The following is a 26355-nucleotide window of genomic DNA, read 5'->3' on the forward strand; positions in this document are numbered from 1 at the left end:
GGCGGGGGTGCTGACACTTAGGGTTGTGACTCTGAACTAGATCGAGCGGCGGTCAAACTTCATGGAATCCTAACGGTCATCCTAGATCCAGCCTGAGACCGCTCAGGATGTAGCCCGTGCGCGAGGCTCCCTGCCTCCCAGGAGTGAGCCCTCACTCCCGGGAGGAGCCGAGACTTCCTATTCGGCGTGAATCTGCTGTGCCAGGCTCGCACAGTGCCAGTGCGTGCGTGTGGCTTTCTTCTTAGCCCAGTGACCGGAGTCGGAACTTGGTGAGCTTGTCGGAGAGGGGGGAGTACAGGTGAAGAACTAGGCTGGTGTGAAAGCACTCTGGAGTTAGGAAAACGGATGAAGGACCAGCTTTCTTCTTTTGTATCATTGTCCTCTCAATAAAATGTCTGTCTCCCCCCACCACCTCCCCTTTTCTTTTCCTCCTTATACCAGGAAACATCACATTTTCAACTTCAGGGAAACCAGACATCCAAAATGATAGAAAGCCACAGTTCCTGCTTCCCACAGAGAGCCAGCTGCCCGAGAGATTAATGGATCCCTGTGCCTTTCCGTGCCTTTATGTGTGCGTGTGTCAGTACATCGTTCTTACAAAGCAAATCGGAGCTCCTCCTGCTCATACTCTTTGTGAGCTGTGTTTGTCTTCCAGCCAGCTGTGTATCAGTACATGTGCAGTCAGATTGCTGCAGGAGCGGTTTATGGCTCCATTGGGTGCCATTGCCATCCTCAATTCGACACTGTCATCGACTATTGGCCAGCTTTTCAGAGTTTCCCAGAGTGCTGACGTGACATCCAAGACGTGTACTCTGCACTGACTGTGCCGCGTACGTTTTGAGAACTGGAACTAGTGAGCGGTGTTTCGTTATCTTTATTTTTCCCTGTGGGTGATGCTGAGGGGGATTTAGGGAGATGGTGGAGCAGAGACTGCAGGCTTCTAGAGGATGTTTCTGAACGCCCCTTTCCCCATGTTGCTGGGGGAGCGGGCTGGGGCATTGGACTTTTAGCCTCCAGAGGAAGACAGTGAAAAACGGAAGTTAAAACAAGGCGTGATCATTTGTGTGTGTGCTTTCCTTTTGGCAGGAAGGCCACAGCACAGGCTGTAACACTTACTGTCTTCCTGTTTTCAGACCCTGCTGTGTGCACATACTTTCTAGTCTCTGCCCCCTTTCACTGGGCCTTCTTAATTGCCAGAACAACCTTTGTGAAGTAGAGCTGTGATCCGGTTTCTCCTTTTCTCAACAACCGGTCCGGCCCCTCTTGCAGCGGGCCCAGGCTCTCTGTTGCCTCAGCCTCACTTGCACGGTCACCTCCATCCCACCGACCTGCAGCCTCTCCCGGGTTTCTCCTTATGTTTCGATTCATAGTGGTTTTCTGCTGGGAGCGTAAGCTTGAACCCAAACAGTTCCCCCATGACTTGCTTCACCCTTCTTCAGATACCACCTCCTTCAGGAAGGTGCTGGATTCAGCACCCCCACTCCTCAAATGTAAACATCTGGAGGTTGGCCTTTTCAGCGGCACCAGACTTTTGCCGAGTGGGGCTCTCGCCTTTGACAGGAGGGTTCCAGCGATTGTCGACTTGCCTCTTGCGATTGCCCACCCAGTCAGTGTAAGGTTCCTTGGGGTCGGGGCAATTGCCTTCATGTTGTACCCCTGCCACCACACGTATCTCCTTACAGGTAGTTTAAAGAAGCTCTCAGTAACTCTTTGTTAGATGAACAGCTCAAATCTGCAAACCAGATTGTGGTATTTGGAACCTTTACTTAGCAGTAGTGACACCTGGTATTTATTAACTTTTTGAATGTGGTCACACCTCATTTCAGTTTCATAATCACCCTTTGAGTGATTTGCTAACCAGCAAAGTTGAATCAAGTCCAGGGTACATTTGGGGGCAGAGTCCTGCCCTCCTAATGATCAGTTTTCTGTCCTTCCCACCAGAGGGTGCTATTGGGTAAGGTCTCTTCAGGAACAAACTCAACTCACTGCCATAGAGTAGATTCCAACTTTTAGCCACCATGCCGGCCAGAGCAGAACTGCCCCTGTGGGTTTCCAAGGCTGTAACTCTACAGGAGTAGCAGGTCTGGTCTTTCGCCCACAGAGTGGCTTCTGAGTGCGAACTGCTGACCTTGTGCTTAACAGCATGACACGTAACCAGTACACTAGCTCTTAATGGACTGTAGTGGGCTGCTCTTAAGAAGTCACTGGCTATTAAAAACCCAGGGCAACGGTTGCCGTGTATTGTCTATAGTTTTACATCAGGGATGTACAATAGCGAGATGAGTGTGGAGAGGTGCTGTCTACGTGCCTTAGGGAGCTCCATTTGGGGCAGGGGAGGGATTTGCTGTAGGTCCTGGAGGCAGAAAGGAAGATGATAGTAAAAGAGCATGACTAAAACAGCCCAGCTGCGGGCTAGCCTGTGCAAAGTCGTGAGCACCGGGACTGTAGGGGCACAAGGAAGAGGCTGTCGTTGAGTTCGTTGTTCAGGGGGCAGCTCATCAAAATGACCATCATGAGTCCTTGTACATTACAAATTACAGTGCTACATTGTATTTGGGGCGCTTTAGCCCAGAACCACGAAAGTAAGACATTTGTCACTTTTTCTTTTACTTAGTCTAATGCTTGGTCTTTAAAATTCATGTCATATGTTCAAAGTCACTTTTCCCAAAAGGGCAACTGAAATTGTTTTTCACAGGGTGCGCAGAGATCAGAGCAGCTCTTCAGGACTCTCTGACTCTAGGGGGACTCTGATTCCAGGGCGGGGCAGAAACATGCAGGGACAGTGTTCCCTCTTGGTCAAGTAGATAACAGAGGCCAATGTGACTTTGCCTTCGTTTCCTTTGAAGCCATCAAGCCAGTGTGCAGGTGGAGTCTCTGCAGGAGCAGCTGAACATGGTCTCCAAGCAGAGGGATGAAGTGGCCCTGCAGCTCTCTGTCTCCCAGGAGCAAGTGAAGCAGTACGCTCTGTCCCTGGCCAACCTGCAGATGGTGCTTGAGCATTTCCAGCAAGGTAAACAGCGAGCGGAGCTGGGAAGGTGTGCTATTTAGGAGTGCCTGGGGCAAGCTTTGAAAGGCACCTGTGGGAAGGGGGGAAAGGCAAGGAGCCATCGAGAAGTTCTTTTAGATTCCAGAACAGAAAACACCTGTAATACTTGGAACTTGGCTGTAGAAGCCTATTATTACAAGTGAATGGAAGAGTTGGGGAAGTAAATCAATAAAATGGCAAAGGGTGATCAAATGATAAGGAGGTGAATACCAGGGTGGGGGGATGGCACACTCGAAAAGATGATTTGTCTTGGGCAGATTGGTCGGAGGTTCAACCCTCCCTCACAGTGTGTATGCCTGATGGCTGGCCTTCGAAGTACGATGAACTACCTCTTAGCTGTGCCTCTCTTCTCTGAAGTTTAAGTGCATTTTCTAATCCAGGTGGAAAGCACCTTTCTGGTGTCGCAGTCCCAGCAAACAGCAGTTTCGCCCTGAGAACCAAATGTGTTTTTTTTTACTCTCTGTCTCCCACCCTCACAATTTCCCCCTCCAGAGCCTACTCTGGCCCAGGCAGTGTTGGCACAGAATTCATGGCTTGGAGGGGTGATGGGCGAGTGTGAGGCCTGCCTAACAAGACTGTAACTGTATGTTTTAGGCCTTCAGGCTTAGCTGGGTGGTTGAAATCTTGAGTTTTAAATGTAAGGATTCTCTTAGGTCTGCTCTCTGAAATGTCACAGTCACTGGAGTGGTATGTGTGCAAAGTAGCGTGGGGCCACAGAGCAGAGCCCTTTGCATGGTGTGGTGAAGGGAGCGGAGAATCAGGGAGGTGGGCAGGAGGGGGGTGAGATCAGGCAGAGGAAGCCGCCTGGTCTCCTTGCTTGCATTCCACTCAACATCACCATGAAATGGTGAATACTTTTTCTGTTAAAGAAACATTTGAGCTAAATGAAGTTTTATGGAGTGATGCACTTTGAAAAAGTCGTTTTCTCGATGAAAAAAAACATCGAAGTCTCTGGGTGGTTCATATCCACCGTCACGTTTTCAGCGAGACCCTGGGTTGTCCACAGAAGGGTGCCTGACGACGCTCCTGACCATCTGTGTGTGAGCTGTGCTGTGGCCGAAGCTACACCACGGTTCCTTTTAGACACTAGGAAGGGGCTTTGAAATGTGTGGGAAACTGCTGTTATTTCTTGATTCCATTTCTCCCACACATTTTTTTTAAAGCCCTCTCCTATTACAATGTTTTGTGACCCACATGCCTGTCGTTGGCGGGAGCTTCAGTCACTGTCTATGGCACTAATGCCCTTGCCCCTGCTGGCCGTGCCAGGAGGTCATGCTCTTTCCCGTGGAGCAGAGGAGGAGGACCAGGCCACCTCATGCAATTCCGAGCCATCTGTGAATGGCTGTGGATGTTGACGATACAAATAGAGACAGCAGCAGGGTTTACAACCGAATTACCATCGTGTGAATTAGTTATGGAGATAGCTACGGGAGCACTGGTAGTGCAGTGGTTACAGTGTCCAGCTGCTACCCGAGATGTCAGATGCTCAAACCCTGGTTCAAACCCACCTGCAGGCCTGCGGACGACAAAGGAGACAGTCAGCCTTTGAAACCGTGTGAACAGCTCTGCTCAGTCCTGCGGGCTCACTCATGAGGCAGAGTGGACTCTGGCAATGGTTTTGGGTTGGTTTCCGTTTTTATCCTCTTGTCAAAGCAGATGCTATTGGTGCAGCTGGCTGCCTGTATGTATGGCCCCAGAGCCACCCCGACCTGGTCCTGGTTCTGCCACCCGGCTGCTCAGCTCCCACCACCCCCACCCTCACACTCCTCCAGGCCTGGCAACCTGCTCACAGACTCAGTAGGCACCAGCTGCAGGGTGACCTCGTGCTCCTGTACCTGGCACTGGGTTTTGTTCGTTTCTTTAAGGGAAGACAGCATTTGAACTTTGTTGGTTGAATTATTAGGCGGGCAGGTGGGTTAGCATTCCAGTGAGAGCCCACAGTGCAAAAGACTGACGCACCCTTCCTCCCCCTTCAGAGGAGAAAGCTATGTACTCTGTGGAGCTCGAGAAGCAGAAGCAGCTTGTCACCGAGTGGAAGAAAAAGGCAGAGAAGGTGGAAGGAAAACTGGTCACATTACAGGTAGACGGCAACTCTTTTCTCATCATTGGGGCTATTCATGAAACAAGTTATGTGTGGGATCCTCCTGCAGGGGCAGACTTCCAGCAGATATAGAACAGTCGCTTCCTGCAGTGGACAGGCCCGCATGATCCTTGTTAGGTGCTGTCAAGCGGCTTCCGACTCAGCAACCCAGTGTCCAAAAGGAACACACCACCAGGTCCTGCACCATGTACACGTTTGTTCTTGACCAGAGTGGACACAGCCCCTCTGAGATGCCCACGAATACCACAAAGCTAACCATCCTGCCAGGGAGTCACTCCTGTCTCACAGCAATCCAGCATAACTGCCCCTGGGGGTGTCTGAAGCTGTAAACCTTTATGGGAGCTAACCATCCTGCCAGGGAGTCACTCCTGTCTCACAGCAATCCAGCATAACTGCCCCTGGGGGTGTCTGAAGCTGTAAACCTTTATGGGAGCAGAGAGCCTCCTCTTTCTCCCATGGAGCAGCTGGTAGGTTTGAACTGTTGACCTTGCAGTTAGCAGCCCCACTTGTAACCACTCCACCACCAGACATTGTAAATTTTTAAGCCCCCATGGGTATTTTAGAGATCTCTCTGAGACAAATGAAAATATTCTAAAATTTTCATTGTGTAATTTTTTTCAATAAAATATACTGCATACTATATTTTGCATAGATTAAAAGAATTTGTTTTATCTTATTAAATCTTTTTATGTTTGTATTTGCAGCATCAGCCTTTAAAATATTTTTTTGCCTTTGTTATTAAGTCTAGCATTCGTGGGGTGGAAAATAATCAAACTTTACTTACCTGTTGTAGCTGGTGATTAAGCTGTTCTGAGACACTGATAGCCTAAATAAGTGAAGACCTATTTCTCTCAGCATTTAAATTCCCTAATTTAACTTTCCTAAATTATATTGAGTGGGTATAAAACAGCTTTTAGATAATTTATATATAAACTTTCAGAATAGCAGTATAATAAATGCCCACTTCCTCATCACTGACATAAGACATGATGTTAGCTATAAGACCTCTGCGTCTTATTCTCTTCGTGCCACCTTCCATTTGCAGTGTGTGTGTGTGTGTGTGTGTGTGTGTTCTACACACACAGTAGAACATGCATTTTTTTATTGTCAGCAAAGCTCTTTTTTTTTTTTTTTTTTTAATTTTTTAAACATTTTATTAGGGGCTCATACAACTGTTATCCCAATCCATACACACTTCAATTGTGTAAAGCGTATTTGTACATCATTTCTCAAAACATTTTCTTTCCATTTAAACCCCCGACATTAGGTCCTCATTTTTCCCCTCCCTCCCCGCTCCCCTCTCCCACATGAGCCCTTGATAGTTTATAAATGGGTATTTTGTCATATCTTGCCCTGTCCGACTTCTCCCTTCACCCACTTTTCGGTTGTCTGTCCCCCAGGGAGGAGGTCACACACAGTTCCATGTAATCGGTTCCCTCTAGAACATGCATGTTATGTATGTGTGTAGTAGATAAATTTTATAAGGCTGGTGTGTTAGCCCGGTAGACTAGAGAAACAAATCCAGAGACACTCATGTATGTAAGAGAGAGTGTTATATCAAAGAGTACTTTTGTAGTAAGAAAACATCCCAGCCCAGGCCAGATCAAGTCCATGAGTCTGATATTAGTCCATATGTCCAATGCCAGTCCATAAATTCCTCTTCAGACTCACGCAACACATGCAATGGAAGATCACGCAGGAAGATCACAGCCCAGTGGGTGGAAAGTCTTGTGGATCCAGTGGCGGTGGAAGCATCTCAGCTCTGGCATGGGTCTCCACGTGGCTCCTCCAGCTCTAGGACTCTGGCTCCATCAGCATAGCTCCATGTGGCTTATCAGCAGGAAGACAAAGCAGTGAGAGTTTGTCCCGCCTCTCAGGATTGGAGTTCCCAGAATCCTCAGGAGAAAGTCGGGCCCATACAGAGGCCTCATTGGCTATGACCTGATTGACAGGCTAGACTCCACCCCTTCGCTCAAGTTACCAGGAGATTATGTAGCTGCCACAGCTGGGTAAGGCACCCAACTGAAAGTTAATGTCATTTAAATGATAAGCAATGGAAAGCGCCTGGATTCACCTTATGAAACTCATGAACTCTTAAAACTGGATAAAGATGTTAAAATCATATCATTGAGAAAATGGCCACATCTAACCTCCTCTGGCTACATAAGGGTGAAGGAGAATCCATCTCCACACCAGCCCACGACAGGCTGTCAAACGAGCAGAGGTCAGACCTGCCCCCATCCTCCTCCCTTCCTATTCGCACACGGCACTCTCCTTTCCTGCCGAGCTCGATGGCGCATAGCAGTGGCCACGCAACTCACAGCAGTACTCAAAATGTTGAGGGTTCACTGGGGAAGTCAACAGGTTACCAAAAGCCAGGACCCGAAAACATTAAGGATGTAGTCATTGGTCCACAGCAATGCCTGTAGCCCGCCTCCTCTGCCTCAGCCTCATTGTCTTAGTGCTACTCCTGTGCTCTGTCTCAAAGTTCCCTAGCTTTGGCCTCGGGTCTCCATGTGCAGTGGCCTCAGCTGCCTTCAGCACTTTTAGGTGGGCTTGCTGAGAGAATGAGCTGGTGGCTGTTCTTCCTTGATGGTCCCAAGAATTCTTCCTGCATCTGAGATGGCTGTCTTACACGCAGAGGCACAACCACCAAAGCTGTGCTGTTACCTCTATTACTGTTTCACACACCTATTTGCTTAGTACCACAGTCATGTGTTGAGAGTTAGAGACACATGTATGGAAGAACCTTAGCAAGAAATTTCACTTCACCCCAATAATATATGTCATTGCATATATGTTATCTGTATGTTATATTTGATATGTTGTTAAGATGCCAATGAGTCCGTTCCAACTCAGTGTGACCCTGTGTACAATAGAAGGGACACTGCCCAGTCCTGCGCCATCCTCACTACTGCTATGTCCGAGCCCGTTGCTGCAGCCAGCATGTCACTCTCTCGTCAAGGGCCTTCCTCTTTTTCTCTCCCTCCACTCTACGAGCAGATGGCCTTCTCCAAGGACTGGTCACCCCGGACAACATTTCCAGAAGATGCGAGACAGAGCCAGACAGAGCCACACGACCCTTGCTTCCAAGGAGCATTCTGGCTGTACTTCTTCCAAGACAGATTTGTTTGTGCTTTTGGCAGTCCCTGGTCCTCAGTGTTCTTTGCCAGCATCTTAATTCAAATTCATTCCTTTCCTCAGTCTTCCTTATTCAGTGTCCGACTTTCACAAGCACATGAGGCAGTTGAGAACACCATGGCTCAGGCGCATCGTGTTCCTCAAAGTAACATCTTGCTTTTCTACACTCCAAAGAGGTCTTGTGCAACAGATTTACTGACTGCAACGGGTCATTTGATCTCATTTCCCTGAATAAAGATGAAATCCTTGGCAAATTCATTCTTTTCTCCATTACCATGATGTTGCTTACCTGGTGGTCTGGCCGGGAGGCTCTCTGTTTTCTTTACATTGAGTTGCAATCCATACTGAAGGCTGCAAACCTTGATCGTCCTGTCCTCGGCAAGGGCTTCACGTCCTTCACTTTCAGCAAGCCAGGTTGTGTCATCTGCACGTCACAGGTCGTTCATCGCATCACAGGTTGTTAATAGGTCTTCCTCCACTCCTGCTGCTGCGTTCTTCTTCATAGAATGCAGCTTTTCTGGCATGCGGTTGAACAAGTAGGGTGAGAGATTTAGCCCTACACATCCCTTTCCTTGTGTTTAGCCATACACTATTCCCTTGTTCTGTTCACACAACTGCTTCTTGATCCATTTACAGGTTCCACATGAGCACGATGTTGTGTTCTGGAATTCCCATTCTTCTCAAGCCTAGCCGCAGTTTGTTGTGATCTGCACAGTCGAATGCTCCGGCATACTAAATAAAGCACAAGTAGACAGCCTTCAGGTCTTGTCTGCTTTCACCAAGATCCATCTGCCACCAGCACTGGTATCACTAGTTTCATGTCCTTGTCTGAATCTGGCCTGACCTTCTGGCAATTACCTGTCAGTGTACTGCTGTGACCATTATTGGATGATCTTCAGCAAAATGTTACTTGCATTTGGTATTGATAATATTGTTCTTTAATTTGAGATTTCTGTTGAGTCACCTTTCTTTGGAAAGGATACAATTATGGATCTCTTCCAGTCAGTTGGCCGAGTAGCTGCCTTCCACATTTCTTTACATAAATGACTGTGTGCTTCCAGTTCTTATCCGCCCGTGGAAACATGTCGATTGATACTTCATCAATCCCTAGAGCCGTGTTGTGGGCTAATGTTTTCAGGTCAGGTTGAATTTCTTTCTTCGGGTACCATTGCTTCTTGTCATGTGCTACATCTTGACCTGGGTGAATGTCAACTTGTTCTTTTTGGTACAGTGACTCTGTATATTCGTTTCATCTTCTCTTGATGTTTTCTGCATCTTTCAAGATTTTGCCCACAGAGTCTTTCAGGATTGCAGCTCAAGGCTTGAATTTTTCCCTTAATTTTAGTTTAAGATAAACTGAGCATATTTTTCCGTTTTTGGTTTTCTAACTCTGGGTCTTGGCACATTTAATTATAATACTTTTGTCTTCTCGCGCTGCCCTTTGGAATTTTGTATTCACCCCTTTGACTGCATCATTTCTTCCATTTGCTGTAGCTGCTCAGTATAAGAGCAAGTTTCAGAGTCTCTTCTGACATCCACTTTGAACTTCCCTTTCATTCCTATCTTTTTAATGGCCTTTTGCTTTCTTTGTGAATGATGGTCTTGATGTCCTGTCACAACACAGCAGGTCTTCTGTCATTACCGTTCAGTGCATCAAACCTGTTCTCGAGATGTTCTCGGAACTCATGTGGGACAGACTCAAGGTGGTATTTTGGCTCTCTTGGACTTCTAGTCATCTCCAGCTTCAACCTGACTTTATAGTTCAGCAATTGACAGTCTGTCTCACAGTTGACCTCTGGCCTGGTTTAGCTGCTAATATTGAGTTTGTCATGTCTTTCCACAGATGTAGTCAATTTAATTTCTGTGTATTCCTTCAAGAGAAGTCCATGAAGATAGTCGCTTTTTGGGTTGCTGAAGAAAGGAGTTTGCTATGGTCTTACAAAATTTGGTCTAATAAAACTCCAGCCATGCTATCTCCAGCTTCATTTCTATCACCAAAATCATATTTTCACCTACTGTTCCTGCCTCTTGGTCTCCAGCTTTCACATTCCACTCACCCATAGCCATGAATGCACCTTGATTGCATGTTTTGATCAACTGCAGACTGAAGATGTTGGTAGCATTCAGTTTCTTCATCACTAGCTTTAGTGGTTGGTATATAAATTTGAATAGTAGTTGTATTGATTGGATTTCCTTGTATGCAAGTAGATATTAACCTATCACAGAAAGCATTGTATGTCAAGATAGATTTTGAGATTTCTTTTCGAGGAGAATGCAACCCATTTATCTGAAATCTGTCATTTCTGGCATAGTAAACCCTATGATTTTCTGATTCAAAATGGCCAATACCAGTCCATTTCAGGTCACAGATACCTAGAATGTTGAACTTTATATGCATTCCATTTCATCTTCTAAACTTGCAATTTTCCTAGATTCATAAACTCCAAGTTCAGATTGTTAATTGATATTTGCAACTGTTTGTTCTTATTTTGAGTTATGGCCCATTAACAAATGAAAGTCTTTTTTTTTTTCATAAGACAGCCATGTTTACAGGTTGGATGAAACTCAGTGTCTCCCCCCCCAAAACAAAAAAAAACCCACCCAACTATGGTTCTCCGTCACTCCAGGTCTGGCACTGAACCCACCCTGTGTTATAATACTCAACATTTAAGATCAAAGGGCATCACTTGCCTAAGGATAAAGTAGAGATGGTTAGGAAAGGCGGAGGGATGGAAACAGGAAACACTGAGAGTCAGTGTGATAAGCGGGTGCATTGAGGGGATTGACCCGATGAATGGAGACCTTTGTATGCATTGTTGAACGTGATGCTGATGATCTGCTTTGTAAAGCTTCACCCAGTTCACAATGAAAGGTTTTTAAGAAAGGAGCTACATTCTTCACTATGGTTTATACCACAGTCTTAAACCCAAATCTAAACCCAACCGACAGCCATCAAGTTGGTATTTTATCTTAATGACCTTTTTATAGGGCTTCTGAGACTGTCAATCTGTACAGGAGCAAACAGCCTCATCTTTTTTTTTTTTTTTCAAAGCGAGGTTTGATTTTTTAAAATTATTTTATTGGGAGCTCTTAGAACTCTTATCATAATCCATACCTACATCCATTGTGTCACGCACAGCAAAGAGAGTCTTAAACGACTCACTTCCACAGGCTCTACTCCATCCGCTTCACTGGTCAACTCTACTTGGAGACAGCAGCTTCTCCCCGTCGGAATCTGAGTGCCCTCTGCCCCCCAGGCTCATCTTCTGGCAGTCTGGGTGATGAGTTCTGCCGCTCGTCACGGGTTTCCAGTATCTGACAGCAGTTTGACGCCGTGTGGGTAGGCTTCAAAGGGTTGAGAGGTTTTCAGAGGCTGATTGCTCAGAAGTGGGTAGCGGATTCCTTCATTGTGGTCTGTTCTTTGTCTCTAAGCTCTGCGGAACCTTGTTCACTTTGAATACCCTGCTGGTATTTGAAGCACAAGTGACGTAGCGTTCAGCATCCCAGCAACACACAAGCCACCAAAGTCCGACTAACTGACAGACAAGTGGTCATCTACATGATACAGTAAATATAAAATATATGTGATTTCTATTACATGCGGTTTTCCATATCCTTTTCAATAAACTTCTCTCCCTTTCAGGAACGTTTGGATGAAGCAAATGCTGCACTGGATTCCGCATCAAGGCTCACAGAACAGTTGGATCTAAAGGAAGAGCAAATTGAAGAACTTAAAAAACAAAGTAGGTTTTTCCTTTTCTGTAAGGCCAGTATTGGAATCCACTCTCCCATAGCTGAGTTGCTTCCGTTTGCTACGGATGGAGCATACGAGTCAGGAAGCCCCTGGCCCTGGCCGCCCACATGGGCTTCCAGGAGATTGAGGCAATCCCTCTGGAGGCCACTGACTAATCTGACGTTTTATGGTCATGATTTTCCCCCTATCAATCCATGTCTGCCTTCCTTAAAGCCGTGGGTGAGGGCCTTGTGGAGGAGGAAGAGAAGAATTGGAGAGAGCGTTGCACAAGGTGCTTGTGTGCAGGCCCTCCTCATTTTGTGCTTTGATGCTTACAAGTGAGTTCACAAGTCCCTTGGTTCCCTAAGGTCAGGGCTGTTCGATGGGCTTCAGGTCATCTGGTGGTGGTTCACAGTGCATTCTTGACTGACCGCTGGCTAGGGTGGCAGGCCCACCATTTAACTTCTGATTCAGGAGTCACTGGGAAGCGGTAACTATTCCAGGACTGTAGTTAGTCGGTAACGATTCAGAGTCAGCAGAAAGGTGCTAGGGGAGCCTAAAACCGCCCAGATTTGAGGTGTCTGGGTTAGAAACACCATCACCAAGACACAGAACTAAGGAATAGCAAATAAGTGCTCGACTGCTAACCAAAAGGTTGGCGGTTCAAACCCATGGGCAAAGGCCTGGTGATCTGTTTTGTGAAAATGCCAGCCAGGGAAGGCCTATGCTCCAGTGCTCATCTTGCGACCTGAGAGCAGACGCTGAGGAGACAGTGATGTGCGAGGTGTTTGTTGTGCATGTTGTGCACAGTGAGGTCTGCACTCTGCGCTTCATCTGTTCTTCATAAGCAGCTCTGAAGAAGGCAGCATCAGTGGGCTTTTATGTAGTCAAGCAACTGAGGTTGGAACCACCCCATGACCAACGCTCATGATCTTTACTTCACCGAATTGCTTCCTCTTTGGAAAATGGTTTTTATCCTCTGACTTGTATTTTGTTCTGTGCGTCTTCATCACCGTTGAAGTCAGGCAGGGTCTTCTGTGTTGTGCACAAAGTGTTGCAATCGTTGTTCTTACATCAAGGCCATGTGAGGTTGAAGGCCAGTGCAATGACAGCCTTTATCTGGGAATGTAGGAGACAGGCCGAGGAGACCCACTGGGGACTGCCTGTGTATCCAGTGGTCAGCTGAACGGTCAATGTCTTTAGGCTGGGTGTAGATGATGGCGGCAAAAAGACAACACTGTAGTCTGTGACAGTGCTTTCAAATCAAGGCTGCCCGTAGTGGGGGGTGCCTCCCTCTGCAGGGTGCTGGAGGTCAAGAGGGTTGCAGAGGCAGGAAGTACCCCAGATTGCCAGAAGAACCACAGGCCTGTCTTGGAAGAAGTGTAGCCAGGACACTCCTGAAAGGCAAGGACGGCGAGACTTGGTCTCATGAACTTTGGACATGTGACCAGGAGAGAGCAGTCCCTGGAGAAGGCCATCGTGCTTGGTCGGGGAGGGGGGCGGGGGCAGGATGAAGGCAGAAGGCCCTCGATGAGATGACTTGACAGTGGCTGCAGCGGTGGGCTCGGATAGGGACAGTGGTGAGGATGGTGCAGGAGCGGGCCCAGAACCAACTCACCAGCACTGAACCACAGAATGCCTTGCCTGAGCGATGGGCGGTAGTACAAGTCTTTCATTACCAGGATGCCGGGGAGGAATTGCTTTTCTGTAAAGGGGGCAGTAGCCCAGGTAGGTGTGGGCACTTATGCTTTCAGTCATACAGATACCTGCAGACCCACATCCCTTTTAGATACCGCCCTGCCTCATTCGCAATAAATTATCATAAGACTAAGAAAAAACGATCTCGTATTTCAGTCGATCAATACTATTAGAGTACCTGCCTTAGAGTTAGTCTCTCTTCAGATACCTATGTAAATCCTGTACAGTAAAGTATTTTTGGTTTAAAAAAATTTTTTATATGCACATCAGACATTACAATTAGTATTAATAGAAACATTAGACTCCTTATACAGTCAATATTAGCTAAGAAAATGTCTTAATTATGCTTACATGGCTGGTATTTGAAAGGGCAGGCAGGGGGCCAGCTTTGTACAGACAGGAAGGGGGAGTAAAGAGACGCTGGGTTCTGGTGTGTTTCTAAGTCATTCTTGGCATTTAGAGCTCTTCCTAACAGGCTGTTTTCTTATATTACCTAAGTGCTTAATATCGCATTTACATCTCTAAACACAAAGGCCATGTTACTTTCTCAAAGCCACCTCATTCTTCTGACTTGATAATATAAATGAAACTTTGATTAGCTTGGTTGATCTTAAAAAAAAATTCACTGTATATTTTCTTTCATAGATCATTAAATACTTTAAATGTTGATGGATGTTGTAATACTGTAACTTTATTTTTAACACAAAACTTGGCCAGACAGCAAAAAAAAATTGCCAGAAGAAATAATTTTGAAAAAGACAGATTGGCTTTTGCTGCGAGAAAGCACATAGCGATTTGAATTGTAGGGGCAAACTATTGTTTTGTTTCAAAGCATCTGTAGACCGATGATTAGTTGATCTACAGTTTCACCATTTGAACAATATTAGGAAATGTACTTTAAACAGTGATATTTTATTCTATTCAAAGAGGTGGACTATATGACCTTGCCACCACAGCTGAGATCATTCTGTCTGGGTCGGACGTATGCAGAGAGAGCTGGTTCTTGGAACACCAGTGCTAAAGCAGTGGATGGTTGACAACGTCAAGCATTCTCAGAGTTCATCTTGTTAGCAATGTGCACAGGCAACTGTGCTTATGGATGGGGGATTGTCTGCCAGCATTGTATGGAAAAGTTTGGCCATGCTGGCACTGAGCAGTCGTGATAGCTCACTGTTTGGTTTTACCCAGATTCTGTGCAAGATCCTAGATATTTTAGCTAAGGTAATAATAACCTGTAGCATAGATCTGCCGTGAGGTCCGTCGGTCACTAGACAGTGCAAGTGTAGGGTTCCGTTATGAGTCAGGGCATTGCATGGAGGGAATGAGCCTTATACTCCCGAAGTAGCATCTGTTGTGAGTGTGCGCCTGTGCACGCAGGAGAGAGGAAGGGAGGGAAAAAAAATCAAGTAGCCACCTTTGGGTAAGTCAGTGAGTGCTCAGCTATTTGTACCACTCAAGGACTCCTATAAATACAGCTGTTATTGTTAGGTGCCACGGAGTTGGTTCTGACTCACAGCATCCCTGTGGACAGCAGAAAGACACCCTACCTGATCTTTGCCCTTCTCACCACTGCTGGGTGAGCCCTGCCATTCCATCTCACTGAGACGCCTTCTTGTTGACCGCCCCACTGCTTTACTTAGGGACTGGCTCCCCTGGATAACAAGTCCAAAGGACATGAGACGAAGTCTCCTCACCCTCTCATCTTCTTACCCTCTCTTCCAGGGCGCAGTCCGCTGTCCTTACTCCCACACAGATTGTTCGTGGTGCAGTTGGTACTGATGCATTTTGCCAACACCGTCATTCAAATGCATCAGTTCTTCTCTGGTCTTCCTTATTCACTGTCCAGCTTCTGCATGCATATGAGGTGATTGAAAAACCCTGGCTTGGGTCGGCCAAGCCTCAGTCCTCAAAATGACACCTTTGTTCTATTTAGAAGGAGACCTTTTGCAGCAGATTTGCCCAATGCAATATGCTGTTTGAATTTCATGAGCATTCATTATGGATCTAGTAAAACACTATCGTTGAAAACTGCAGTTCTCCATTTATCATGCTGCTGTTCATTAGTCCAGTTGTAATTTTGATTGCTTTACATTGAGCTGAGTTGATCATAAAACTGTCCTCTTTGATCTTCGTCAGCAAGTACTTCAAGTCCTCTTCACTTTCGGCAAGCACGGTTGTGTGGTCTGTGTATCACAGGTTGTCAGCGGGCTTGCCGCCAACCCTGACACCATGTTCTTCATGTGGGCCAGCTCCTCAGATTCCTTGCTCAGCACACAAATCGCATAAGTGTGGGGAAAGGCTACAACCCTGGTGAGCACCTTTCCTGGGTCGAAACCCTTGGTTGTCCTGTTCTGCTTGAACGACTATCTCTTGGTCTGTGTACAGGTTCCACCTGGGCACAGGGAGAAGGGCTGCAGTTTCTGTTCTTGGCAAGGTGGCCCATTGTTTCTTACAGTCCGCACAGTTGAAGCCTGAATGCCTTTGTTTGGTCAATAAAACACAAGTAAACGTTTTTTGATGGTCTCTCCTTTCAGCCAACGTCCATCTGATGTTAGCATTCTGTCATCTTTTGAATCTAAGGTGAATTTCTGGCTGCTCCCTCTCAATGTGCTACTGCAACCATTTTTTAATTACCTTCAGCCAAATTTTACTTGCATGTGATATTAGTGATGCCGCCCAGTTACTGCTCTGCACTCTGTGAGGTCACTGTTCTGTAGTGGGCGTGGATGTGGATTTCTTCCAGATGATTGGCCAGGTAGCATCTTACAGACTTCCCACTGCAGATGAGAGCGTGCTTTCAGTGTTGTGCCAACTTGTTGAGACAGTTCCAGTGGTGTTTCATCAATTTCTGGCACTCGGTTTTTGGCCAAGACCTTCAATGAATTTCTTTTTTTTTTTTTTAATCATTTTACTGGGGCCTGTTACAGCTCTTATCACCATACTTAACATCCATCCATTGTGTCAAGCACATTTGTACATATGTTGCCATCATCATTTTCAAAACATTTTCTTTTTACTTGAGCCCTTGATGTCCGTTCCTCATTTCCCCCTCCCCAACCTGCCCTCCCTCATGAACGCCTGATAATTTATAAATTCCCCCCCCATGTGAATTTCTTCTTTCAATACTGTGGTAGTTACATAATCTGTTGTAAAACTCTTTTCTGATACACAATGAGTGTCTGTGAACTTGTTTCTCTAGTCCACCCACACTAACACAGATGCCATTGAGTCTTGGTCCAGTGCTGCCCTTGAAAGGGTTGAATGTCTACCGGTTCTTTTTGATACAATCACTGTGGATTCCTCCCATGTTTTGATGCTTCTGAATTCTATAGGTGACTGTAGACTCCTTCAGTAATGTAACCGGGACTTGAACTTTTCTTCAGTTCCCTCAGCTTGAGGAACGCCAGGGGGTTCTTTTCTTTTGGTTTTCTAGTTCCCTCCGGTCCTTGCACGGTTCATGATAATGGTTGGTCTTCTCTAGCTGCCGTTCTGTTCGGCTCTTTACCTCATCCTTTCTTCCATTTGCTTTAGCTCCTCTGTGTTCAAGAGCAAGGCCCAGAGTCTCTTCTGACACCTATATTAGGCTTTAAAAAAAAAAAACAAAAGCTTTTTTTCCGCCCGCTCCCCCCTCCCCCCGAGCGCCGCTCCGGCCGCACCGCGCTCGCTCAGAGCTCCGGGCTCCTCCTAAGCTAGCGCTGCCGCCGTCTCCCTTTAGCCGCCATCATGATCATCTACCGGGACCTCATCAGCCATGATGAGATGTTCTCCGACATCTACAAGATCCGGGAGATCGCAGACGGGCTGTGCCTGGAAGTGGAGGGGAAGATGGTCAGTAGGACCGAAGGTAACATCGATGACTCCCTGATTGGTGGTAACGCCTCAGCTGAAGGCCCCGATGGCGATGCAGCAGAAAACACCGTGGTCACTGGTGTTGATATTGTCATGAACCATCACTTGCAGGAAACCAGCTTCACAAAAGAAGCCTACAAGAAGTACATCAAAGACTACATGAAATCAATCAAAGGCAAACTTGAAGAACAGAAACCAGAAAGAGTAAAGCCTTTTATGACAGGGGCTGCAGAACAAATCAAGAACATCCTTGCAAATTTCAAAAACTACCAGTTCTTCATTGGTGAGAACATGAATCCAGATGGCATGGTTGCGCTGCTGGACTACCGTGAAGATGGTGTGACCCCATATATGATCTTCTTTAAGGATGGCTTAGAGATGGAAAAATGTTAACACAGTGGGCAACTCACGACCAATGCCTCTCAACCTAACCGGCTGCTGTTCATCCACACGACACCAGGACTTAGACAAACGGAACTGATGTCATTGTGAGCTCTTCATTTACTTTTGACCTTGATTTGTTTGGAGCGGAGGCTTTTTTTTTTTTTTTTAAAGGAAAAAAACCATGTCGTGTAGGTTGTCTAAAAATAAAATACATTTAAACTCACTTGAGAATGCCTCCTGGTTGACTATCAGTAAACTGACTTCACCTTGTAGCGCTCCTGGAGAAGCCAGAGCCACATATAGACCGGCCGCTGCAGTGTGAGGCTGTCTCTAGAGGCCTGCTACAGCCAAACTGCAGGGATCCGAATAGAGACAAGAATCCAAAGGCTTAATTTTGAGTTTAAATAAAGGGAGTGACCATGTTTTTAGCGGTGCCAGCATCTGAAGTGGATCCTTAAGCATTTCATCACCTAAAAATGGAAGAGATTATCAAAAGAATAAAGAGACTAATACAATTGGAAAAAAAAAACAAAAACAAAACTTCTTGACTGTCATCCCACAACCTCTCTGGTACTATAGATATTCCTAGCCCTACAATATTTTCATGGATAAAATGTTGGCTGGGGGAAGAATTACTGCTCTTACTGTTCATTTCTTTACAACACTCGATCTGAACGTGTTCATTTCTAGTTCGTAAGACTGACTTCACATGCCATCCTACACTGGGTAGTTTTTAAATCTCAAGTTACAGCGGCCCTCTAGGAAGCAGCTAGAAGTACATCTTGAGTCAGATCTTCTCTGTTGATCAGAATTTCTCTGGAATTGGCCCCAGGAGAAACTACACCGTGAAGCCCCTGGCTGGTGCAATTAACACACTTGCCTGCCTACGGAAAAGTGGGTGGTTCATATCCACCCAGATGTGCCTTGAAAGAAGGGCCTGGTGATGTACTTCTGAAAAATCAGTCACTAGCCACCCTGTGGGGCACCGGTCTGCTCTGGCACACACAGGCTTGCCATGGGATGTCATGGGCCCCATGGCCCTGGGATGTCACCAGGCTACAGGCGAACCATTAAAAGAGGCTGGTGCTCCATTTATGGTCAGATGCGTCATTTCCCTACATTTTACATGCATGCATCTGACCCTGCCTCCTTGCCCACCACTCGAGAGAAAATGCAGCCCAAATGGAAATGAGAGGATAAAGTTGAAGTAGGAAGTATAGTATAATTTGTTTTGATAACTGTTATTGACATGGTGCTGAATTTTCTAGTATGCAAAGAAAAATCCATTTTCCACAAGCAATCCCAGTCTGGATCTTCCCGGCGTCGAGAATTTCTTTGGCTCCGTCTGCCGCCTCATTACCCGAGCTTCAGGGGCCTCGGTACTTGTTTCTTTTTTCTCTAGGAAGATTCGGTGACTGTAGCTTTTCAAGTCTTTGCTGAGTTGAGAATGGAGAAGTTCCCTATTTTGAAAAGAAAATCTAAAAGAATGCGTGAAATGAGTCCCCGTGCAAACTAATCTGCAGCATGAAATGTGAACTCCATTCCGAACTGCAGATACGGAAGAGGTCTAGCATGTTGTTCATGGAACGCCCTCCTGGCGCTGGGTGGTAGAGTTTTTATTTTAAATAAAGACATTCCGTTTTCCTGGACGTGATTTATACAAGAAAACATATAATGTCCTGTTGAACACAGGCCAAATACATTCCCAGACGCTTTGTTACCCAAACCTTTTGAGGGATTTCTTCAGAAATGTTTCTGGCAGAAGTGGTGATTTTGGAGGAAACATATAAGAAGTACCAGATGCAGTTTTCCGAATTGCCATAAATGGTTAAAAACTTACTTTGTGATGATATAAACATCTGGGTATGCTAGACAATGCCAAGGTTTGAGTTCAGAAGAACTTTTTTGTATCAGTGAGGTAAGTAATCAAATGCTTTCAGTGTAATGGTTGTGCTCTAAAAGGTATTTCTAACGAATGCCGAAATGGAGCTCTGTTTTAGGGGCACCATGCACCTTTTAAAGGGAAAGTAAATTGTGCAAAAAGAACATCGTGAGCTCATAGATGATGTGTAGGCTTCCCGTTTCTTTATGTATGACTGTGTAATTGAGAACATAGCCATTTATTGTTGCTTTCCTGCATTCGGTTCGTCCCAGATGTTCTCCCTTGTTGGGGGTGAGGGTGGGCTGGGGAAACGCAGGCACTTACTGTGTGTCTGCGCTGCTAATCATTCATCACCCAGTCCACCCTGACTCCTGGCGAGCCCGTGGGCGCGCGTGGCAGAGAAGACTTGTGCTCCTGAGGGTTTTCGCAGCTGGTCTTTGCAGTGGTCCATCGCTAGGCCTGTCTTCTGAGGGGTCTGCGGGCAGACTCAGACCTCTAGCCTTTCAGCTCACAGCTACGTGTCTTAAGTGTTACACCAACCAGGGACTCCATCTGCTGTGGACCATGCACTGAAATAGGTTCTGGGTCTACCAAGTCCAGGTGTTGCCTTCAGGAGGTTTAGAGTTCAAAGGGAAGGAGAAAGACATGATCAAATACAAGGGGCCATCAAAAAGTTCGTGGGGAAAGAAATCCATTTTTTTCTTTTTTTTAAATCATTTTATTGGGGGCTCGTACAACTCTTATCACAATCCATCCATCCATGGTGTCAAGTACATTTGGACATTTGTTGCCCTCATCATTCTCAAAACATTTTTTTCTACTTGAGCCCTTGGTATCAGCTCCTCAATTTTTCCCCTCCCTCTTTCATGAACCCTTGCTAATTTATAAATTATTATTATTTTGTCATGCCTTATACTGTCCGGTGTCTCTCTTCTGTTGTCCTTCCCCCAGGGAGGATCCTTGCGATCGGTTTCCCCTCTCTACCACCTTCCCCTTCTCCTCCTGGTATCTCGGCTCACATTATTGGCCCTGAGGGACTTATCTGTCCTGGATCCCCTGTGTTTCCAGCTCTTATCTGTACCAGTGTACATCCTCTGGTCTAGAATCCATTTTCTTTTCATTCCATTTTTCCATGAACTTTTTAAAGCCACCCCCCCAACCCCTGTGTATCTGTAGTGAATTGTTTTGCCTGGAAGGAATGGACTTGGTGATGGTGTGCAGTGTCCTTGGCAGTGGTCACTGGTGGTGGTTGAGCAAGGAGAATGGAAAAGGCTGGTGAAGGGTGCTGAGTGGACATCCCCCTGCGCCATCCTCATGATTGGTCCCATGCCTGCGCCCATTGTGCCAGCCACTGTGGCAGTCCATCCTGTTGAGGGCCCTTCTGCTTTACTGAGATACGGGAGTAGAGGCGAGCATTCGCCTCTTGGAGAAGTTCCCATGTGGCATTATCTGCAACTGCCTGTGGAGCACCTTGACTGGTAATGATTGAAGGATGGGGGTGGGGGTTGGTGTAGCATGCTGGGAAGGCAGGGTTAGAAGTAGGTTGCTTTGAGGGTAACAAATGCATTGCCAGCTGGGGCCACAGTGGCAATACAACAACGCACTGGTAGCGTTTCTCCTGCTAGTAGCCAGCGTCGCTGCTGTTGTGCACGGCAGAGCACTGGATCATCAGCTCCAGGCAGGAATGCAAGCCCGGTGCTGCCAGATTTTCAGATCTTCCCGGACATGCTGGAAATCTGGATTTTTCTGTCAAAGATTCCAGTTTTTCAATGAGACACTTCATTTACATTTTTGTCAAAACCTTGTGTGGGCTGAATAAAACACTTCTTGGGGCCAGATGTAGTCTGTGGTGATTCGCAGTAGAGAACTTCCAGACATAAATTGGAGATGGGTCTGTGACTTAGAAAGTGTTTCGTCATTTGGCATCTTTTCCACACTGAAGATGATGGTCAGTAAGTGACAAATTGTCATGCTGACTTTTTCACTGACAGAATTCCGGTCCTCCTATGGGGAGATGACAGCGCAGTGTTGATTTCCATGCTAAGCCCCCTTTTTGTTTTCCCTGCTTGTTAAGGAAAGCTGCACAGATGATCAGAATTCATACCAAAGAGTTGATGGAGGAGGGGGAAGTGGGGAAGTGCAGTTGAGCTAGCGGCATAAAGAAGATTTGCACCAGATCTCCTTCAAGTGCACCTTGTTGTTAGACCTGCCCCGCTGCTTCTGGGTCATGTACGCAGAACCAAACGGCCACCCTCACACTTGCTCTTGGGATTGAACCCGTCATTTCAGCCACAAGTGTCCCTCCGTCTCAGCAAGGGTCTTCCTCTTTTTGTGGACCCTTTATTTTCCCTGACCCGATGCCCTTCTCCAGGGACTGGTCCGTCTTAAGAACATATTTCTGTGAGACTCCATCCCCTAATTCAGCAGCATCAACTCTTCTTTGGTCTTCCTTATTCGTTGTCCAGCTCTTTGCATGCACCTTATAGAGAATCCTCACCGAGGCCTCTCTGCCTTGGGACACTTGGAAGAGATTTTGCAGCAGATTTAGCCAATTTAATACATCAGTTGCTTTCCGGAATGTTTGCTTCTATGGGTGTTGATGGTTGATCCAAGTAAAATGAAAATCCTGAAAGTTTCAACAACCTCAACAAATGAATACAAGACACCCCTTAAAAAGATTGGGCTAAAAATTAAAAATAAATAAAAATACTTGCTGTCCTAATGCACGTGCTTTGTGCCCGGTGAAATTCTGCAGCAAAAAGGCCGTCCGACGTCTCACTTGAGCTCTCATTATTACTGCAGTAAATGGAGAGGCTAAATCTCTCCTTATTAGGTTTGCTATTGTATCTGATTGAAACTTATTTTTCAGCTAGCCAGCACAGGTAAGACACTGGACTCAATTTTCCCTGTGAGGTGGCAAGTGGGACAATGTGAAGGGACGGGCGTAGAACTGTACATGCTAAGTCACCCCAAACTGTATGTGTGCTACTGCTTGCGGGCTGGGTTGAGGGATGCATTCTCTAGTTATTTTAAGAAATCAGATGGGGGAACCGAGTGCAATGATCAACACATAACCACACACACCCCCTGGGGGGGAGCAGAACAACAGAATCCATGGGGAGAGGGAGACAGCGGTCAGTGTGAGATATGAAAGTAATCATTTATAATCTATCAAGGGGTCATGAGGGGCTGGTAGAGAGGGGAACAAGAGGAGCTGATATCAAGGGCTCAATAGAAAGTAAATACCTAAAAAAGAATGATGGCAACTTATGTACAAATATGCCTGATGCAGTCGATGTATGGATTTGTAAGAGCCCCCAATAAAATGATCTTTTATTAATAAAAAAAAAACTAATAGAAAAGCAATCAGACTGAATGAGTGAGTACTCAGGCTGTTGTTCAGAAAGTTGCGTTTGTACTCCACTCATCCTGGAGCCCAGCGTGCTCATTGTCCCCAGCAGGCAGCGCGGCTGACTTCCGGCAGAGCAGGACCAGTGCTTCTACAACTCTCGAGTCCTGGGCTCCGTCAGCCACATGACTGCTCAGCCGGAGTGGGGTCCTGTCCAAGGGCACTTAGTCATGAGATGCCCAGATGTCTTCGTGAGGACTGTGAGGGTGTTTTAAGGTGTTCTCTCCAAAGCCAGCCTTGCGCTGGTGAGCCTCTGGCACCGTGTGCCTGCCTGGTGGAAGTACAGCATGCCACTGGGAAGTGTGCACTTGTCCGTGGCACTTCATCTCGGCGTGGACTTCTCATCCAGTGACGAGCAGGCTGCCATCCGTGGGTAAGACAGAGACGAGGCTGCAGCTGGTATGTCTCGTACCCCCTCCCCTTCTTTCACTTCCAAAGCATTATTCTGCCATGCCGGTTTCTTTTACAGGGGGGTTGTATTTGGCTTAGAAGCCATTTCTGAATGACTCATTCTGCTTGCCCATGTAAACACTGTTCTGATTTAAAGTTGTGGTTTTGGATTCGTCCTTGGTTTTCATGGAGAAATATTCAGAATCTCTTATGGGGGAGAGTCGGGGTGCCTGGGGAAAAAGAGGTGCCTGTAGGGACCTTTGAAGTAGACGCCTGACTTTCTCTTCCAGGCCCTTTCCCAAAATCCTAAGTGGTCCCCCTCTAACCCCAGCCTCAAATATCAGAAGGCAGTCAAACTACTCGTCAGATTCAAATTGCCCATTGCATGCCTGCGGTTCGGCATCACATTAGCTCGGGGACCAACTGTGTACTTGGTAAGGAGTTGAAGAAATCTCATCCCAGTTGCTTTCACCTTCTGGAGGTTTTGACGCTTTCTGAATCCAGAGACGTAAATTAAAAGTGTCACATTGTTCACGCAGTTTCTTCAAGAAAAAACTTTTTATTTGGACTTTGTTTAGACAGCTTGATTTCTTAAACAGGGTTTAAAAATAGGCTTTTGTATTCCTTTCCATGATGTTGAGTTTTCAGTGCTGATTTACCCAGGAAGATTTGGTCCTGTTGAACAGTTTAAAAGTTTTTACCAAAAGAGATCCGATAACATCGATTGCCTATTTTATGATGAGTCAATGTGTTCATCTGGCCTGGCTGGTCAATTTCCAATACCCTATGTCCATGCCCCCTTCCCTGCCCATCTTTGCTGCCGGCTACCCATTGGCCATTTGTTCTCAGATATGTTTTTAAAGGAGCACAGTACCCGTAGGTTGTATATATATTCTGTATTCTCTGAACCATTCTGTTTCACTAGAAGGGGCTAGTTTGAGTTCCAGGTTTAAAGCAGCGATTCTCAACCTGTGGGTCGAGACCCCTTTGGGGGTCGAATGACCCTTTCGCAGAGGTCGCCCGATTCAATAGCAAAATGACAGTGATGAAGTAGCAACGAAAATAATTTGATGGTTGGGGGTCACCATAACATGAGGAACTGTATGAAAGGGTCATGGCATAAGGAAGATTGAGAAACACTGGTTTAAAGAGTATCTCAGGGGGATAGTTTGGGGGAGTCCAGTCTCAACTGACCAGTAAGTCTGGACTTTTTAAGAATTTGAATTTTATTCCGCATTTTCCTCCCATTTATCCAGGATCTCTTTGTTGTAGTCCTGATTGGAGCACTCAGTGGTGGTCGGGCCCCTCGAGTTCCTGGTCATCTCGGGAGGTGCGGTGTCACCTGGGAAGCCTTCAGTGAACTGCTTCCTTCTCTGAGTCTGGGTCTCTGCTTCTCTTGAGCTTTGGCTGAGCAGAGGCCAGTAGTCGCTATCTTAGATGGCAGCCTGCGTGTTCTTCACAATCGGCCATTACTCGTCACACAAGGGTGTCTAATATAAACTTTATGATCCGTATTGTGCCACTTGACCAAGTTGTCCCAATAGACCATGGTCCTAAGCCTTCAAGCCCTGTAAACGAAACTCGGGAGGTGTTTGTGACTGTGAACTATCATAGTGGCAGATGGATCTTGCCTGAAGCCAGACAATAACAGAAAGATGCTTACCTGTTAAAGGCACTCAGCTGTGTGGCTCATTACAAGTTGTTGACAATTTCACGGTGAATGGGAATTCCAGAACACTTGCTGGGCCACACAGAACTCTCATGAGGGTAAATCAGAAAGTTTGCTACAAACTCATAGAAACTGTTGTTAAAGAAATACATCAAAATATGAATCTTTTGTTTCTTGACATAGCCTCCCTCTAGGTCTGTCCTCCTCTGGAGGCAATGTTTCCTCTCTTTAACCCCTTTTCAGACTCAGGTTGTGTTCCTCTTCACTGTTCTTAGAGTTTGGGGAACGAGCAAAAGCCTAAAAAGAGGCAAGCTCAAGGCGGTAAGGCAATTGGGGTAACGTTTCCCAACGAAATTCTCATAGGGCGGCCCTCATGGCGGCCCATGTGCAACAGACCCTCCATCCAGTCTTGTGCCATCCTCCCCTTTGCTCCTCCACTTGAGCCCACTGCTGCAGCCACTTTGTCAGTCTGCCCTCCTTCAGTGCCCTCGACCTTACCAAACATGATGTCTGCCCCAGGGACCGTCTCTCCTGACAGCATGTCCAAGTACATGAGACAAAGGAGCACTCTGGCTGTATTTCTTTCGAGACAGATTGGTTATGTAAGTCTCTGGCACCACAATTCAAATGCATCAGTTCTTCTTCTGTCTTCCTTAGTCAACCTCCACATGCACATGAGTCCTGGGGTCAGGCGCACCGTAGTCCTCCAGGGGACACCCTTGACTTTCAGTGCTCTAGAGGGGTCTTGTGCAGCAGACTAGTGCAACGTGTGTTTTGATCTCTTGAATGCTGCTTCGATGGCATTGCTTGCAACATAAAATCCTTGACAATTTCCAACTTCTCCATTTATCAGTATAGAGAGACCCTATATTTCTCCTCATTTGCCCACTATTATTCCCCCCTTTTTTAATCACTTTATTGGGGGCTCTTACAGCTCTTATCACAATCCATACAATCATCCGTTGTGTCCAGCACATTTGGACATATGTTGCCATCATCATTTTCAAAATACTTTCTTTCTGTTTGAGCCCTTGGTATCAGCTCCTTCCCCGC

General features: G+C 46.3%; 2 protein-coding genes across 2 annotated transcripts in view; both read left to right on the top strand.

Moving 5' to 3' along the window:
- TRIP11 (thyroid hormone receptor interactor 11) overlaps positions 1-26355 on the top strand; it is an 82947-nt gene that overhangs the window by 44237 nt on the left and 12355 nt on the right. The window contains exons 12-15 of the mRNA XM_045288118.1: positions 656-717; positions 2847-3010; positions 5023-5126; positions 11932-12031. Of these exons, the coding sequence (XP_045144053.1) occupies positions 656-717; positions 2847-3010; positions 5023-5126; positions 11932-12031 (430 nt within the window). The remainder of the gene's footprint in view (positions 1-655; positions 718-2846; positions 3011-5022; positions 5127-11931; positions 12032-26355) is intronic.
- TPT1 (tumor protein, translationally-controlled 1) lies at positions 17338-18467 on the top strand. The gene has a single exon (XM_004698763.3). It carries the CDS (start codon positions 17443-17445, stop codon positions 17959-17961), a length of 519 nt encoding a protein of 172 aa, XP_004698820.1. The 5' UTR covers positions 17338-17442; the 3' UTR covers positions 17962-18467.

Source organism: Echinops telfairi, unplaced genomic scaffold (genome assembly GCF_000313985.2).
Source record: "Echinops telfairi isolate 266 unplaced genomic scaffold, ASM31398v2 ScPeMD7_18;HRSCAF=68, whole genome shotgun sequence".
Lineage (NCBI taxonomy): Eukaryota > Metazoa > Chordata > Mammalia > Afrosoricida > Tenrecidae > Echinops > Echinops telfairi.

Coding starts and splice junctions, on each gene's coding strand:
- TPT1 (XM_004698763.3), top strand. CDS start 17,443: ATGATCATCTACCGGGACCTCATCAGCCATGATGAGATGTTCTCCGAC.